Source organism: Ambystoma mexicanum, chromosome 9 (assembly GCF_040938575.1).
Source record: "Ambystoma mexicanum isolate Mex_15411 chromosome 9, UKY_AmexF1_1, whole genome shotgun sequence".
In the NCBI taxonomy this organism is placed as follows: domain Eukaryota; kingdom Metazoa; phylum Chordata; class Amphibia; order Caudata; family Ambystomatidae; genus Ambystoma; species Ambystoma mexicanum.
This window is the reverse complement of record NC_090931.1, coordinates 82,520,688-82,540,045: the sequence shown is the minus strand read 5'-3', so window position 1 is coordinate 82,540,045 and position 19,358 is coordinate 82,520,688. Positions and strand designations below refer to the sequence as shown.

The following is a 19,358-nucleotide window of genomic DNA, read 5'->3' as shown; positions in this document are numbered from 1 at the left end:
TAGAAAAAAATGATATTGACCTCCCTTGACCGAGGAAGAGATGGAACAGGCCATCATGGACCTACAAGCTGGCAAAACGCCTGGGTCCGACAGGCTCCCAGTTGACCTATACAAGTCATTCAAAACAGAACTTGCCCCTAAACTACTGGAAGTCTGGGAAGAGGCACTAGGGAGGGGAGTACTACCCAACACCATGACAGAAGCAATAACTACTGTCCTCCGCAAACCGCACAAACCACCTCAAGACCCAGCCTCCTACCGACCCCTGTCGCCAATTAATTCTGACGCCAAAATATATGCTAAGGCAATCGCCAACCGGCTCAATAAATATATGAATAAGCTAATCCACCCTGATCAATCAGGATTCATTCCCACCCGCTGCATTAAACTTCAGGAGGTTCTTTTCTACTGCCTTGGCAAATGGACCCGAAAGCTCAGACCATAGCAGTCACCCTAGATGCTGAAAAAGCATTCGACTCCGTATCATGGAGCTATATGTACGCGGTCTTGGGTAAAATGGGGTTTGGCCCGGTATTCATTAGCTACATCCGAATCCTATACACCGACCCTAGAGCAGCAGTTAAAACTAACAGTTCCTTATCGGCAAGCTTTGCCCCTAGGGAGAGGCACCAGGCAAGGTTGCCCGCTATCCCCCCTCATATTTGCACTCAACAGAGGGCATGGCGGCTAAACTAAGGTATCAACGCACGTGGAGGGGTATTCGTATAAGGGGACCTCCACAGTTTATCTCTATACGTGGATGATACAATGCTCTACCTCCGGAACCCTGAGACTAATCTACCCCAGGTGATGCAGGAGATACAGACCTTCTCCAAATACTCTGTTTACCGGATTAACCAAGAGAAATCCGAAATAATCCCACTTACACCCTCCACAATGCTATCCCCGGCCACTGCACAATTTAAATGTTCACCCACTTCGGCCCGCTAGCTAGGAATAATAATGTCCACAGACCCTGTACACCAACAACTATGACCCCTATCTGGTCATACTAGAAAATAATCTTAAGGTGTGGGAAAACTTCCACTATCATATGGAAAAATAGCATTACTCAAAATGGTAGTAGTCCCAAAACTAATATACCTGTTTTGTAACATTCCGATATGGCCCGGCAGGCCGTTTTTTTCAAAGATTGCAGAGACTGGCATCAAATTTTGTTTGGGGCGGGGGAACCAACAGACTTCAATGGCCCAAGCTATACGAGAGGTACGAAACAAGGGGCCTAGTCGCCCCAGATTTTCTATTATAGTTTCAGGCTGCCCAGGCACACTTTGCTAAATACTGGGCAGCAGATGTGGAATCATATGCACATATACAAGCCGAAAAGTTTGCAGCTGGACCACAACCTTCGGGCGATGCCGTTCGCCAAGGGGCAAAAGAAACTATGGGAGGTAGACTCGGTTGAATCCACAGTGAGGGCCTGGTCGAAACTTTGAGGGGGTGGGATGTGATAATACATTCTGGCCTTATGCTCCCGCGTGGCATTACCCAGATCTGGAACCCACCCTAGACACAGCACTGCAGAAAAGATGGGACCCAGGGAAGGAAATGCGACTGGGAGACCTATACCCAGATGGAAAATGTGTGAGGGATGTACAGGCAAAGATGGGAGCGGGGCTAGTAACATTACAGTACCATAGATTAAAGGCGGCATGCAGAAGGAAGTGGCCCTCCTTCCTGGAAACCCCCCCTCCCGCAACACCCATTTGTAACTGAGATTATGACATCAGAGGGCTTCACGGGCGGTATCTCCATCCTCTATAATGCTGTCCAGTGACACACCCCCTCCAAAAATCAAATGAAAGCCGTCTGGGAGAGAGACCTGGGAATCTCTCTAGAGGACGCTCAGTGGACTAGGTATTGCCAATATACCAAATCAATCTCGATAAGTGTAAACTTTAGACTAATTCAATATGCTAAATCATCTGCATATTACCCCCAGCAAGTGCTAAATTTGATCCCACACTGCAGCCAAAGTGCCCTAAATGCCAGACCCCAACGGCAAACTCTTTCCACATGAACTGGTATTGCCCTGCAATCAAACAGTTTTGGGGACAGATAGCTGAAACGGTGAGGGACCTCATCGATCTCCAAATCCCAGCCACCCCATTGAAATATCTGCTCAGACACATAGGGAAGGTCCCAACCACAAGGCGGCTCTTCGCAGTGGCAGGGGCTGTCGCCAAAAGAAACATCCTACGAACATGGAAGGCCAGAACTACTCCCACTCAGCAGGCATGGCTGAAATACTTAGTATATGTTCAAGAGACTAAAGAGATTTGTTATGAGTGTCACATCCACCTGCAGATCAAAGGATATATGGGCCCCCTTGCGGAGCTACTTGAAAACTACCCCCAACAACAGATAATGAATCGCACATCTCAGAAACTGACCTGACCAGAGCATCCCCATAATAACACTGTCGCTGTCCCGGGAAATGCAGTTGACTTGTCAAGTTAATATTGTTTGTTAATTGTGTACCGTGCGTTATACTGTCTTGCTATGCGTTGTAAAATCCACATATGTCCTGTAAAATAATGCGCATCTAATGCACTTGTCAGTAATAAATAAAACGTTATAAAAAAAAAGAAACTGAGCCCTTTGCGGGTTGAGCCTGTGTAACCTATCTTCATGCTTGCCAGGATGAGGTGGAGGGTAGAAGGTGGGCAACATTCTTTCATCCTATATTTAAGTCTGATATAACCTTAGGTAGGAATGACGGGTATACTCTCAGGAAGACTTTGTCCTTCTGAAATCCTATAAACGATGGTTTAGAGAATAGTGCCTGCATCTCACTCACTCTAGGGCTGATGTTAGCGCTACCAACAAGATGGTTTTGAATGTTAGTAGTCTTAAGGGACATGAATGGAGCGGTTCAAAGGGTGCACAAACTTTAAAACAAGATTAAGGTCCCAAACGGGAACCTGAAAAGGAGATGGAGGGAACACGTTAGTCCCTTCAGAAATTCTATTACCAAAAAGGTATCTTAAAATATGAAGTTACCTCAGATGAGCGCTTGAAGATGGAAAGCGCCACCAAACAACATTTAATGGTCTCAACCTGGAGCCCCAGATTGGCTAAGTAACACCGGGTCCACATCTCCATTAAGTCATCCGAGAGGTCCCAATACTTGCAAAAGAAATGTCCTCTTTGTGGAAGATGTATTGGAGGGCAGATGGAACAAGCTTGAAGGTAGTAGTTGCTTGCAACATCAGACTTTCCGGAGTAGGGTGTTTTGACAAGTAGCAGGGGTCACTGCTTGGTCAGTATTTCTATGTTCTTATTTACTGCTGTACTCTATTCTGGTGTTTCCCAATGAACACTTAGTCTCTTCTGAAGAGAGACATGAAAAGGTAGGGTAGGATCCCTTTGAGGACCCTTTGTTCAGGATATCTGTGAGGTCATCATGCACGAATGGGAGGGCAGGTCTGCTCCATCCTAGATAATCCACCACCTTGGCCATTAATTGCCTGTAAAAAGCAACTGCCCGTTGCTCTGATTCAGGCGTTCCAAATTCTAATCCTGGTTAAGTGTCCACTCTACTGGCTGCAGATTTTCATGCAGGTCCTTCCACTTGAATTCCTCCGATATGAACCTATGAGGGACATTTGGCGTGCCATACTGCAAACCAAAGGGCACATTATCAGACTACTCATTGTCCTCATGAATAGAAGTGAGAGACTTAAAGAAATACTTTCTTGGTAAAGGAATAAAGGTTTTCTGTATTTCAGTTAAAGGTGTCGATGGCTTTAAAGGTTTTGAGCCACATGCCCATGTTGTCGATGCCTTCGATGAAGACATTTGATGTTTATGGCACTGGTGGTTTTGATGGTGCTGCCGGCTTCCACCTCACCGTGTCCTTCTATGACTCGAAGGATTCCTCAATGACTTTCCATCTCAATGAGGCCTAGACAGGAATCGGACCTTCGTCCCCAGGCGAGAGCGTGTGCAGGATTTGGCTTGAGCCTTTTCCTTACTGGCTTAGGAAGGCTTGGCAGGAGCATGGCCTACTTGCTTCAAGGGTTTCTGACTCTTGAAATTCTTTAGCATTTCCTGCCTGAATGATTCCCATTCAGCCGGAGCAGAGGCCTTAGTGGGACAAGATATTGTCCTCTCTGGAGAGGAGTCGGACGATGTTGTCGAAAAAGGCGATTTGTGATGCCGTGACCTGGACCTTTTTGTCTCTGTAGGAGAGTCCTCTCGCTTCGTCGGAAGAACATTTTTTCAACTTGATAGTCAAAGGGGATTTCTTGGGGAGTCTGCCTACCGCCAATTTCCCTTTACACTCCTTCACAGCTTTTCCGGTCATCACCTGATACTTTGAGCAGGCCAAGGTCGTGTGCTCCACACCTAGACACCATAAGCATATTCGATGCGGATTCGTCAGCAACATCTTGGCATTGCAGTGTTGGCACTTGTTAAGCCCGGTCTTCAAGGTTGTCAGCGTCTAAGGTAAAGAAGTGTTCCGATATTTTGCGAATAAACTTCTGAAGCATGCCGTAGTTCACAAAGCGAAAGCTTACTCGGAAAAACTGAACTTAAGCCAAGGGGCGCTGCACGTGCGCTATATTATATATATATATATATATATATATATATATACACACATACACACATACACATACACATATATATATATATACACATATATATACATATATACACACACACACCTTTGATGACATCCTCGAGACGGAGGCCCTCAAGCAACATTGAGTCAACTGTATCGAGGCACAGCGCCCTCTGCTGAAAACGCATTTCTGAAGCAGCTGAAGTTGGTGATATCAAAGATGAGGAATACACGGAAGGACAAACCATTCGAAGTAAGGATTGGCAATAGGTTTATCAGTAAAGGCCCTTATATTTTGACAGACTCCACCAGGACTGCGTTATTTGATGGTCGTAGCTTGCTCCCATCCTTAGATTTAGGGTTAGATAGGCGTTCACCCAACCCATTGAAGTTCAATAAACACCCTTGAACTGTGTTCACTTGCATCTGTCGTCACTCTTTGATAACATGCCTTCCCTACACCGCAAAGTCGTCTCAAAAAATGTATTGACAAGATACCAACTGCCTGAATCATTGATTTATTTGCGCCGAAAAACAGGGATGTGTGTGCCATTCTGTCCGCAAATCCCAGTTTGGCAAATTGGGATTTGCGGGCAGAATGGCGCACAAATCTCAGTTTTCCGCGCAAATAAATCCATGAATCGGGCAGCAAAAGTTTTTTCTAAATGGACTCCTTATTTGGGTACCTTTTCCTACTTGTTTGTTCATGAACAATCATAGCTGCCCTCCCATAAAGCTGGCTGTGTGTGTCCCCATTTAAAAAAAATAAAAAGGAGGCAGAGAAATACCTTATCACCCAAGTTAACATATTGACTGTTCCACAAAGATCTATAATAAATATTCTCATCTCACCTAAAGGACTATGGTTGAGGAAGACAATTCAGAAGGTAGTTTCAAAAGGAGAAAGGGCAAAAACCAGCATGTTCTACTTTGTGCCTGGACAAACATTCTGTATTCAGAAGAACACTTGGGTTTCTTGACTTTAGGACACGTTCGATAGGGTTGTGCGAGCAAATCTATGGACAGTCCTCAAGTCTTTAAATCTTCATTTTTGACTTCTGTTGGGAGTGGTCTTTATTAAAAGGTTAACTAAATTAGAGTCATATTTGGCCACGGTGGGGAGGGCACAGATTAATTTGTTTATGTTTATATTGGGGTAAGACAGCACTGCTATCTTGCACCATTTGTATTGTATATGTTTTTACTTGTATGGATTCAAGATTGTGTCTGAAGCTCCAAAACCTGGTCATTCTAATGTAGTTATTTTATAATATGCTCATGTGGTTTTAATCTCAAAAACTCCTAGGCAATTCAAGATTTAAATTCTGTATGGATTGGGCCAGAAAAGTAAGTATGTCCCAGACTGTGCCATGGTCTCTCTAGAAAAGCCAAAATGCCTTATAATGGAGCAGTGATATACCAATTTGGTTATTTAGGCGTCAGCGAAAGGTTCCTGGCACAGCCAAGTTGAGAGTGGTGTGTGTGCAGAGGCAATGCTCTGAAGCTACTCTGGCCTTGGAAGGAAAATTGGCAGTCGACCAGTCTCATTTTACAAAGCACATGCTAGCAGCGCAGCTTTCGATGGGGTGGGTTTTGGGGGGGGTCAAATTCCAATTAACTATCAACAAGTTTCTTTTTGCGATTAAGTCAGAAGAAAGCGCAAACTATCCAGCCGCATTTGGAACTGGGCCTCCTCTCGATTTGGCATAAGGCGCAATTAAAACCGTAATTGTTTCTATGATCATATAATTCAGCGGATGCCTTATCACTACAACAAAAGGGCCCCCTGGGACCTCCGTAAGTGGAGGGAATTGAGAAGTAGCTCCATGGAAACAGCTTACATTTATCAAAAACAGCTTTTCAGCCTTAGGTCTTCTACATTTGTGGAAAGGAAATCTGAAGTGATCTGATAAACTCTTGGAGAGTAAGATTGCATTTTACCACCGATCCAACTCCCCCCAGTTTTGGCACCACGCGGACAGAATATTTGTTTTAAGACACTTCTGGAAATGGGAGCCTTACTTGGGCTAGATATTGAACTGCACACAAAAAACTTTGTATTTGCAGTTTACACACAACTTTCTGCCCCTTGCTAATGCGTTGGCAAAGGGGAAATCCTCAACCTCCAATGCTCATTTATTTCTGCCCTGTGTAGCATAATTATAGGGGAATGTTGATCTTTGCTTCAATCACAAAGAACAGAGTTGCACTTTCTACACCCAACCACTGTGCAAGACAATTTGACAACCTGGTGACATGTCGAGAATGTAGTCTGGTTAGGGCTTGACCTGGTGATGGTAGACATTCTCACAAGTAACAGACCGTGTCATGGAGCTTTCATATTTAAATAATTACATTGTTTAGAACAAAAAGTGCAGAGGCAAAGCATTACGAAGCTACAGTAGAGTAGGGGGGGTTCTTTCAACCTACAACTGCTTCCAAAAGCTCTGTTCTGTGGCCAGACAGATCCTAATGGCAACTTTCATTTTGGGCAGGTATCCAGGTAGGGCTGGGAGAAGGAAATTTGGTGTGCCACTGTTTTCTTATTGTATAAAGGGCGGAACATCTGCTATAAGATATATAATCATTTGCACTGCATAAGGCTGCTCCCGTATAGGAGTGCTCAAATATAAGATTAGTTTTCATTATTATATGGCACATCCAGTGATTGTAAATCCTCCCAAAAACCCTTGTATGACTTTTTCTTCCATTTGCAGATTTAAATTAAAACTAACTGTTGATGTTGCAATATTTCTACCACTGCTGAAGAAAGGGGCTGAAAAAAACAAACATGTAGGAGGACTGTGCTCCTTCCCTTGGGGACTTCATTACTTCCCCCAGAAATGTTCGTCACCAGGAGCTCCTCGGCTTGAAGACTGAGATGTGCTGGTTCATATATTTTACTTGATTGTAATCTGCATTCGCTGTGACCATGATCATTTCCGGGTCGGAGTTTGGCTGCACATGCAATGAACCGCTGCTGCTCTAGTTCGCACAAGTGAGACCTTCACCCGAGATGGGTTTGACACCGAAACGGATTTACATTTGTTAACATGTGTCACAGCATGTATCCTTGTTTAAAAAAAACCGTTATCCTGCATCACGAGAATGCAAAGAAAATAATGTTGCACAGAAAAGAGAATCCTATGAACGCAGCAGTATCATCCTTTAAGAGTTATGTCCTTAAATAATGGGTTAAATATTCAAAACCATCCAGGTGAAAAAGAAAATCCATTTTAAAAAAAGTGTAATCGTTTATTAAGGGGCAACTTGTAGGTAATTTTTGCCACCAGGTGGCACTTATTTTCACAAGAGAAATAAGGCTTCAGTGTCTGGGTTTAACTGTGGTCTTCCCTTCTGCATTATGGCATTTTGATCCATGCAAAAATGGCTGAATGATTTACACAGCTCAGTTGCAAATTTGTAACCAACAAATTAAGTAGAAATCTAGAGTCTGCACTTCGTTTCTCAGCAGAAGCTTCTACCTCTATAGAGTGTGCATGCCACGTTTATTCCCACTACCCCTCAAAGAACGCAATGGTTAGTCAAAATGTCTGGATCAGGAATTGAAGGGAAAAGATTATTCAAATGTTTCCATTAGATGGCGTATGTACGAAAAAGGGAGACGGTTGGTTTCAAGCAATATGAGCAAAAACAAACTTTCTTCTAACCAACATGATTGGGTTTTAGTATTTTTTGTACTTTGACACACTTAATCTTTTGGGCAGGATGAGGGCAGAGGTAGAGAAAAAAAAGAAAACGCCCCAATACATTGGTTGCCCCTCCTTTAAACCATTGACTAGCTCACTTCAGTGTGATCCACCTGCACCAAAATAAAACAAGCGTTAAGCATTGTATAATGATCTACCACTTCAGTGAGGTGGCGTCAGTAGCTTTGTCAAACATTTCACGATTTCCATCCATCTGGGACACCAGAACATTTCAATTAACAAAAAGACTCTGGATCATAACCTCTAATGTAGAGGTGTATAACATCCGACCTAGAACCGGATGGGCTAAATTACAAACAAACCTGAGGTAGGACTCTAGTACGTCTTTTCTTTATTGTAACTAGAAGGGATTGTTTGGATGTCCATCATTTATTACAGCACCATAAAGTGTTTAGAAAAAAAAATGTATTCAAAGAATACACAATATGATCAGCAATATTATTCAATAATCACAAACAATAGTCAATTCATTCTACACAAAAACCCATATTAAATGTAAAACACATGGTGGGGTGGGTATCACAATCGCTTTCAAAGCAATTTGTGCGCCCCTGGGGCACGCCTATTTTACAAACACCTAAATGTCTTTACGTGTTTTTTCCTGTCAGATAGATGGAAGAAGCAGACCACGTATTACATAAGTTTGGATACTCCAATTCTGATGACTATGCCACACTAACCCAGTAGAAGGGTGCCTGTTCTCAAAAGTAACATCCTGACCGAGGGACGATTGCAAGCAATAATGCTTTGTAAATGTGTGAATGGAAGCCCACGTTGCAGCATCACAAATGCTTTTTATTGGAACGCCCCATTGCAGGGATGTAGAGGAAGCCATGTCCCTGGTGGAATGGGCCCCAAACCTTCAGAAGGGTCTTTTCCCTGCAAGCCTGTAACATTCTGAGATTGCCAGAATTATCCATCTCGATAAGATCAGTTTAGTATGTCCAATGCCTGTCCCGTATGTCCAATGAAAAGTTGATCAATGCGTAGCTTAGACATTCCAGATATATAAAAGCTTAACACTCAGAGGGTCTAAGCTATGTAGCCTTTATTCCTCCTCGTCAGGATGAGGTGAGGGATAGAAAGAAGGTAGAACACTTTTCTGACCTATATGAAAATCAGAATTTTGGGCAAATATGAAGGTTTGACCCTGAATACATCCCTATCCTTGTGTAAGATAGTAAAGGGTAGCGTGGACGAAAGTGCCTGCAACTCGCTCCATCTACGGGCTGAAGTTAGAGCTACCAATAGACTGGTTTTAAAAGTTTAACATTAAAAAGGACATGAGTGTAAGGCTTCAAAAAGGTACACCCATTAGGAATTTTAGAACCAGATTATGGTCCCAAACTGTAACCTATAAAGGGGTGGGGGGTGGCGGAGAGGGGGGGGGGGGGGGTCAGTGAATTTTGAAGTAGAAACATTCATCCGACGAGCACTAAAGGTGGACAGTGCCGCCAAGTAGGCTTTAATAGTACCAATCTGGAGCCCCAGATTGACTAAAGATAAGGATAAAACATCCAGTTTTTTACATAAGGGTCTACATAGGGTCTACATTCTTTTCCCTGCACCAGTTGCAGAATGTATTCCAACAGCAACGGTACAAAGACTTTGTTGCCGGCCTTCTGGCCAAAAGCAAAACCTCCATTACGTCATCTGGGAGGTCCAATTCTTATATCTCAGCCTTTCAGAAAGCAAGCGTGAAGGTTGAGTATTTTGATCTCTGGATGGAGAACCCGACCATCCTCTCGCGAGAGAAGGTCCTCTTTGTGGCAGACGCATCGGAGGAACAGATGGACATGTCCAGAAGGTCCGGGTACCACGTCCTCCTTGCCCAATCCGGAGCAATTAGGATCATGTGTTCCCCAAACCTTCTCAACTTCCTGATCACAAGAGGAATGACAGGGACTGGAGGAAACGCATACAGGAGTGGAAACTCCCAGTCCACTACGAACGCGTCTCCTAGAGCTCCTCTTGGGGGAAATTCCCTGGAGCAATACTGTTCGCACTTCCGGCTGACCTCGGTTGCAGAGGTGTTTCCCAAAGGGTGAAGACCTCTTGAAGGACTTCATGAGCTAGTTCCCACTCGTGGGAGACTGTTACGCACGTCCGTCGCAATGTTCTCTCTGGCTAGGTGAGCTGCTGATAGGGAGATTCCGTCTTTAATTGCCCAGTACCAGAGCTGCATAGCCCCTCTGCACAGTGGTAGTGACCCTACACCACCTCTTTCTGAGGTAGTACATGGTCATCGAGTTGTCAGTCATTATCAGGACATTCTTTCCCCGTACAGAGGCCTAGTCCGATTGCCCGCAGCTCCAAAAGATTGATATGTAGTTTGGACTCCGGTGAAGACCGATGACAGATAGTTGACATGGGCTCCCCGCCCCGTGAGTGAGGCGTCCGTCACTACTCTTATATCCGGCCATGGTTGCCAAAAACGTTCTCCCTTCAGAATATTTTCCTCGCAGGCCCACCACAGAAGATCCTATGAGATCCTGGTTGGAATCTGAAATAGGTCCGACATCTTTCCTAAGAATTTGGACCATTTAGTTCTTAGAGGGCATTGAAGGGATGTCATTTTCAGGCAGGCCCCTGGCACCAGAAAAAAGCAGGAAGCCATGAGGACGAGCAACCTAAGGAAAAAAAAAATAATAAAAGACCCGTAGACTGGGCATTCTGAAATTTGGTAACCATCTGAACAATGTCTTGAGCCCTCACCTCGGGTGGCAAGCTCTTTCCCAAGGATGTATCTAGTACAGCTCAGATGTACTGGAGCTTTTGGAGGTGGTGTCATATGGGACTTCTTGTAATGAAGGGAGACGCCCAGTCTGAAGAGCGTGGCAGGTGACCTGGAGATGATCCTGGGTTTGTTCGGGAGAACGCACCCTAATCATCTAATCGTCCAGGTAGGGGTAGATGGTAATCCCCCTCTCAGACTCGTAACCACCACCGCCATCAGTTTGGTGAAAACCCTTAGGGCGGAGGTGAGCCTGAATGGCAGAACTCGAAATTGATAATGAGAACCACTAACTATGAACCTCAGGTATTTTCTGTGCTTGAGATGGATTGGCACATGAAAATAAGCATGCTGAAGGTCCAATGAAGTTGGAGGGCCTGAAGGATCTGAGAAATTGTGACCATCTTGAACTTTTTCAAGTATCTCAAGTCCAAGATGGGTCTCTGTCCTCCGTCCTTCTTGGGTATTAGAAAATAAGGGGAGTACCATCCTTTGTTCCCCCATGCTATAAGCACTGGTTCTATAGCACCTTTCTCTAGCAGGGTTAAGATTTCCTGCATAAGGAGCGGCTCCGGAATCCTCAAAGAGTAGTTCCCCAGTGGATGGTTCCGGGGTCTCCGTATGAAAGGAAAGAAGTAATCGTGGGCTATGGTTTCTAGTGCCCAAGCATCCAAAGTAGTCTCGCCATTCTTCTAGATGCTGAGACAGTCTACCCCACATTGCTGAACTGTGACTCAAGACCTCAGAGGTTTTGAGGAGGCTGATGCAGTGGCCAATGGTAAGGAGGCTGCTGCTTGAGCTGGCTTTGCACCTCTACCTCTTCCACCACAAGGACATTTTCTCAGGCCCCTTTGACTGGCCATCCCTCTCCCCCTTCCAACTGAGTAGTAGCGAAAAGATCTACCCATCCAAGGTTGCACACTAGAATGAAAAGGCTGAGGTTGCCCAATATCAGCGCCTAAAGATTAGGCTGCCACCTTTGAGGTATGCAACTTCTCAAAGCTCTCGTCAGCCTTCTGGCCAAAAAGGTGAGACCCGTCAGGCATGTTGAGAAGTCTAGATTTCACATCCGGTGCAAAACCCGACTCTCAACCATGCAAACCTGCAATTTCCTGTGCTGGTAGCCATGGCTCTGCTGATACCATCAGCAGAATCCAAACCTGACTGAAGGGACGTGCACATGGCCTCTTTGCTGTCTCTAACAATGGCTAAGAAGCCATCTCTTTCATCCCCTTCGGGAATGTGCACTACCGCCATGGAACTGCAGTTCCATAAAGTGAACGTAAACTTTACGAGGGCAGAAGTGGAGCGTTTATCGTTCCCCATCAGGGGGGGGTGGCAGGGTACGCTGCGTTGGGGTTTTGACAGGTAGTCGCGGGTCACTGCTGGAGGGAGGTACTTTTTTATCAACTGCCGTATTGGTCTCCGGAGTATCGCAGTTCCTGGCCACCCTTTTCAGCAAACCTATACGGAATGGTAAGATGGGCTCCGACAGTGGACCTTTGTCAAGAATGTCAGTAAGGTCGTCCTGTTCATATGGTAATGGAAGCCTACTCCAACCCATGTAATCCAACACTTGACATGAGCTGCCTGTAGTATGCATGCTGCCCAAGCCTCTGGTTTCCCAAACTCTACTTCAGGTGAGGTATCTACCCCATTTGCAGTCTGCAAATGTTCATAAATGTCCTTCATCCTGGACTCTTACACAAATAAACTCTGGTACATAGGGCATACCATGTTCCAGGGCAAATGAGGCATTAGACTGCTCCTATTAAAAAAGGAAGAAAGACTTTAAAAAGTCCCTTAGCAGCGGAACATAGGTTTTGTCAGGGTTTATAGATTTTGGCCAGTGATGCTTCGACACCGTAGTAGTGGAGGTTTTCTTTACCGGCGCCATTGGTTTAGGAGGGGTGCTCTGCGTCGGCAGCACAGCTCTTAAGATGGCGCAACTGGTGTCAAAGTCTTTGGCGCCTGCAAAACCCTCAAAGTTGACAAAGGCACCCCCGGCGAAGGTGTCGATGGCGTTGACTACCTCGACTTGTGCTGATGTCTCAAGTGATCCTTCGATGAAAAATCGGATCGAGGCCTAGAAGACTCAATGTGGAACAGGCCTTTTTTCGGCGCTCAAGGGCACGCAAGACTTTGAACAAGACCTTTCCTTGACGGCTTCTTTCGAAAAGGATCAAAAATGTTTATATTTCTGCACTGAATCTTCCCACTCAGCCAGAGTGGATTTCATTGTTGGCCAAGCAACTCTTTTGGGGGGGAAGTGTCCGACGACGAAGTCGACCTACATAGCCTTCTCTTTGACGAAGAAGAGTGATGTGAGCCACTCCTCGACCTGGACCGAGGAGAGAGCATTCCTAACAAGTCAGTCGAAAGTTGGATTTTGTCTACCTTCAGATCCCCTTCTGTTCCCTCAAGGCCTTTCCAGTCAGACTGCACTTCGAGCAGTCTGAGGTGTCATGGTCAGCTCTGAGGCACAACAAAACGGATACGGTGCAGATCAGTCAAGGACATTTTCGATCAGCAATCCCAACACTTTTTAAAAGCGGACTTCAGAGTCGATGAAGACATCTCAATGTCGAAGATTAATCAAAGACGTCACAAGATGTGAGGTGCACCGTATTTCGAAGCGGTCACTGTCGTGGAAACAGAACTGAGGCCAACGGGCACAGCGCGTCCTATATGCCTTCAGTGACATCCTCGATGGAGGCCTTCAAGGTACACCAACGCACAGCGCCATCTGCCAATTTTTATTTTTCCCGAAGCAGCTGAAGCTGGACCACGTGTCAAAGAAGAGGAATATGTGGGAGGACACAAGGTAGTCGAAAGACTTTTAAACAACAAAACAAAAAAAGTGATTCATGCTGAACAAAATGGGAGTATTGCAGTGTTGTCCAAATGAGGAACATTTCTAGCTCAAGCATTCAGGTCATGTACATAAGAGTGGTGTCTGCATTTAAAGTAAACATTTCCAATAAGATGCTTTACCTTCAATGTCATCATCATCCTCCTCTGCTGGACGTAGACCTGTAATAAAATACATTTTACTAAAATGGTATGACAAATATGCACACAAAAATAGCAATATTCAATCAATTGGCTTAATGAGGGGATATAGCAATTCTGTTTTTTAATGCACACCAAACTTGAAAGCCGCCTTCGCCTACTAGCTCAAACAGACATTCCTTGTACTCCGAAAGCTGCACCCTTAAATATGGGTGATCACGCTAAGCCAGGCTGCATAGAGAGACGTTTTTAGAAGAGAGGATTGCAGAACTGCCTCGATAGGTAAAGGACAGCATACACAGGACCGATCGATTTTCTGGCCTCATGGAACAATCACGCAAAAAGACCAGGCAACCGGGTAAAAAATAAACCAAGCTCGTCTGTAAGCAATTGTTATGAATTTTGTAACTTACGCCATTACAAAGCTTATGGGGACTAAGTTGGATCCTCCTTGAACATACTTCCATGTAAACATTGACATGGTCAGATGTGTGACCCAGTCACAGGTGGTGGGGGAAAGAAAAACAAAAAAAGAAAAATCGGGACCCCTCTCAGCTTGGGGTGCAGGCCTACCAGGGTGGAAGCTGGAGCCAGTCCTCCCCTGGAAGGGATAAGGTGAAGGTTTGGAGGGCCCCAATCCAGTCACTTCACAGTGGCAGTTTGCTTGCACACAGTGGCACTGTCATTCACCCCACACCTGCCTCGCATGATGCTGGCCAGCATTTCTCTTTGTCCTACAAAACCACACATGCCAAAGAACCATGGGGCTGGCAGAAACGAAGTGCCAGCAACAGACTGGGAACCTACAACCACAACCTAGCAATATCATGAAAAATGTCAGCTGCACAACGTAGAGTCCCAGTCAGCAACAGAGGTCGACACAAATGTGGGATGCTCCAAGAACATTGATTACCTGTGAGCTCCGGAACCGCACTCCAATCAAACTGACAAGCCCGCAAGGAACTCACAAACTGTAAACTGAACTGCAGAACTCTCTGCCGCGGGCCATCATTACAAAGTCCCGCTGAACACGCACACAAAAGGAAGTGGAGGGGTTTAAACCCCTTTGCATCTTGAGAATTGTACCACCAACCGAAAGGTAACAATAAGGGAAGATTGGCCTGGGCAAACAGTTTTGGGTGAATAGGTGGGGGAGAGAATTGTGAAGAGATTTACAATCTATCTCCACCCTTTGATGTTGAGAGGAACATCTGAGGGAGAGACGGTGGTTGGAGAATACAGGAGAGAAGGGGGAGTGGTAGACAGAGGGGGAGGAATATCAGGGCACGGAAGCCCAAAGAGAGTTTAGAGCTGACACCTCAGGTCTTTTTGTTAGAATCATTGTGTAGAAACCTATTGTTTGTTCCACAAGGAAGTCTAGGTAAGGAGTTTGCCTTTACCCAAAAACAAATGTAGATGGTGGGGATGACCGTTCTGTAGTAGCAGTCCGGAGTGGAGACACCCAAGCTAGAGTGGGGTGGGGTGGGGTGGTCCTGCCTCCTAAATTAGGGAGTGACGGCCATTCAGCCCTTTTCTGAATTTAACATAAAAGCCCTTGAACTGACTCTAGGAGTGACACCAACAAGCATTAACTGCACGTGTCCCAGCAAGCAAGCGTCGGTCCACTGTCCATCTGCCTGCGTCGCTGCTCAGGCTCCTGCGTCTGTCTGTGCCCGAGGGCCACTATGATACCCCAAGCCGCATGGTGCTCTTAAGCTCAAGTTCGATCAGCGCTTCTGAACCACTCAGCTCTGGAAAGCCTCACATTATTCAGAAGGATTAAAAAAAAAAAAAAATCATCCCAAGGCTACCAGATAAGAATACAGGCAACAGCAGAAGCGGGGATCTTCAGGCTCCCAGAGGGGTAGAGCAAAACCTCAGGCCTGACTGCGCAGCCCGAACAGCACCTGTGGGGAGGGGGAAGTGATGCACCATTTACATCGGTGATGACAAATAACAGACAAGTGGGTATTGCAAGTGGTCCAATCAGGCCACCCGTTAGAGTTCACCAAACCGTCACGAAACATCCTGCCGTTAAAAAACCTCCACTGCACATCTAAAGGTGCTCAAACAAGAAATTAAACAAAGGTTAAGAAGAAAGGCCATAGAAAAAGTATCAAAACAACAAACAGGAAGGGGCGTTTACTCTAGATACTTCGTGGTGCAGAAAAATCGGACAAAAAGTGGCACCCGATACTAGATCTGCGCAAGCTAAACAAATTCATCAAGAAGCAGCTCTTCAAAATGGTCACATTACAAGTCATCTAGGCGGTGCAGCCGCACAACTTCCTGGCGTCTTTAGACCTAAGAGACATTTACTTCCATATCCGGTGCACCGGAAACGGCGACAGTATCTACACTTTGCAGTAGCAGGCAGGACAACATTATCAATTCAAAGTGCTCCCCTTCAGGCTAAAATCAGCGCCACAAACATTTACCAAATGCCTAGCACCAGTCACAGAAGCCCTCAGGAAAAAAAATGGCCATCACACCTAGCCATATCTAGACGACTGGCTAGTGAGTAAAAACAGTGGGTGATGCTCACATATCCATTGCAGAAACAAAGCTCTTACTGCAGCAATTGGGATAAGAGATAGAGGATTTTTCTATTGCCATCCAAGCGCCAGGTGTTTCTGGGGGCTCACTTTGCAACATACGAAGCCCTAGTCCGCCCCTCGTGAGACGGACTAGAAACACAGACGGCAAGGATTCTTCTGTTCAAACCAGGAAAGTGGTTGTCCGGCAGAAAATGCATGGGTCTCCTAGGAACTATGGCCTCCTACATTCCCCTCATACTGCACTGCAGACTGAACATGTGTCTGCTGCAAGAATTTGTCACCAATAGATGGTCGCTGCTCAAAGTTGTGGGACGACAAGCTGCAGATTAAACTGCAACTAAACCACCAACTGCAGTGGTGGACAAAATCAGACATCGGCATTGGATGCCAGTTTCAAGACCCCATTCCGCACAACAGTGGTGAGGGATGCCTGCCGGTCCAGCTCGGGTACGCATGTGGGTTCTCCCCCACATAAAAAAGGAAAATGGACAGCAGAGGAAGCCGGATTACACATAAATGTACTGGAAAGGACAGTGGGCTGGGCCCTCAAATCGTTTCAACCAATACTACAACACTCTACGGGTCAGGTATTAACCGACAACACCACAACCATGTACTACCTCAGGAAGCAAGGAGTGGGGTGGGGGTCACAAGGTCCCCAACCACCTCCCAGGAAGCATAAAAGATTTGGCATTGGGTCACTGCCAACAGGATAACGCTCAGAGCGTTTCACCTACCGGGAGTAAACAACGAGGTGGTTACAAGTGGGAGCTACGCACCAAGAAGAGCGCCCACATCCAAGTCCATGACTCTGCGGCATCCAACAACTCAGACACTCTTTAAAATCTGCAAGGAGCTGGCCAATCCTGCTGCAGTCTACCTCCCGGTTCCCCTGCCAGGACCTCTGCATGGCCCTGGCTTCTCATTTCATCTCAAACTCAGGACATCCGGTCTCTCTTCCTCCCTCTTCCCCTGCTCCTCCTCTGGCCCTTCTTCTGCCACCTCTCCCTCCCTCCTTCTCTGCCTTTCCCTTGTTCTCCCCAGACAAGGTTTCTAGTCCGATCTATCTAAATCTCGTCAAAACAGGTTCACCCCTGTTCCCCCAAACCATCAAGGACCACATTGACACCTCGGCCCCTGCTCTGGCTGACTTCTGCAACCATTCCTTCGCGACTGGTGTCGTCCCTTCACCCCTGAAGCACTTCCTGGTGCACCCTCTTAATAAACCCACAGCCGACCCCTCCTGCCGGCGAACTATCGCCCAATCTCCATCACTCCTTTCCTGGAAAAACTCCTGGAAAAGCTGGCCATCTCCCAGCTTAATCTTCACACTGAATCTGTTGGTTGTCTCCATGACCATCAGTCTGGCTTTAGAACTGCCTGAAGCACGGAAACTGCTCTCCTGAACATCCGTGAAGACCTGATCTCCAACCTCAATTCCAACACCCCCTGTCTGCGTCTTCATCTTACTTGATATCTTCTGCCTTGTCAACCATGCCATCCTGCTCAACCGTCTCCGTGATAACCTGGTTATCACTGATCTGATCATGGCATGGTTGACCCCTTTCCTCTCTGATCGACCCTCCCAGGTCCAACTTGGGTCCCTCCTCTCCTATCTCAATCTCCATCTGTCCCTGGCTATTCAACCAATACCAAGCACTTCTTACCCATCGCATTGTCGCTCTCTGCCCCAACTTTCAGTGCTATGCAGATGACAACTAATTTTCAGGCTCCCTTACGCCACCTCTTCTTTGCTCATCTCCGACTGTCTGCTATCCAGGAGTGTGTGCCGCCAACGATCTCTGCCTTGCCGCCATCAAGACATTCTGATCGGCACACCTCCCTTCCTTCCTTTTCCGTCACTCTGGCCGGCCTCTCTTGGCCCTCTTCCTGCTCCCACCAGTGAGGGTTAAAACCTCAGGGTCATCTTCGACTCCCCACCCCTTCTCCTCACATCGCTGACGTCTCCAAAAAGTCACACTACAAGCTGCACCTCCAAGGTATTCCTCCTTTCCTCTACTCTCCTTCCCCCCCCCAGAAGCTCGCTGTGTCCAGAGCTCTGGTTCTCTCCAAGCTGGGCTACTAACAGCTGCTTTCTAAATCTGCCTGCTTCTACTCTCCGGCCTCTGAAACTCATCCAGAACAGGACAGCGAGACTTGTCCTTGGCCTCAAGCCCAGCGATCATATCTTTCCAGGACTGAAATCTCTGCACTGGCTCCCAGTGGCTGCTAGGATTAAGTTCAAGACCCTCTGCATTATCCACAAGGCCTTCTGGGGCCGGGGGCCTCAATACCTTCATCCGCCTCCAACTCCCTAAGGATCAGTCGCTTCTCCAAGCAACGAGTTGGTGGTCGATCTGTTTCTTCAGCTGGGGCCTCCCTTTGGAACAGCCTCCCTGCCTCCTTGAAACGCGAGAACCATCTCTGGTTCCGAAAGCACCTCAAAACCTTCCTCCTTGCTTTTGCTTTCTCTCCTCCTCTCCCCTGCTGAACACCTGGCTGAAACAGCACTTGTAACCTGGCTAACCCCTGATCTCGGGCCTAGGTCCCACCCCTGCACTGCCTCCCTGGCATCCCCCACCTTTGGGGACTGTTTTCTGTATCCCTACAGCCCCCTATCAGCACTTGACACCCGATGTCTGCACTTACCCTTACACTTGCCTCCAGCTGGCCGCACCTTTATTTATTTTTTTTAATTTATTTTACTGTCGGTCCCATTTACTGCACTGCCC

General features: G+C 46.3%; 1 protein-coding gene across 4 annotated transcripts in view; it reads right to left on the bottom strand.

Moving 5' to 3' along the window:
- The window catches only part of DDX25 (DEAD-box helicase 25), a 1,022,381-nt gene that overhangs the window by 903,446 nt on the left and 99,577 nt on the right, over window positions 1-19,358 (bottom strand). For all 4 annotated transcript variants that reach the window (XM_069617288.1, XM_069617290.1, XM_069617287.1 and 1 more), the window contains one exon: window positions 14,051-14,089. In XM_069617288.1, the coding sequence (XP_069473389.1) occupies window positions 14,051-14,089 (39 nt within the window). The remainder of the gene's footprint in view (window positions 1-14,050; window positions 14,090-19,358) is intronic.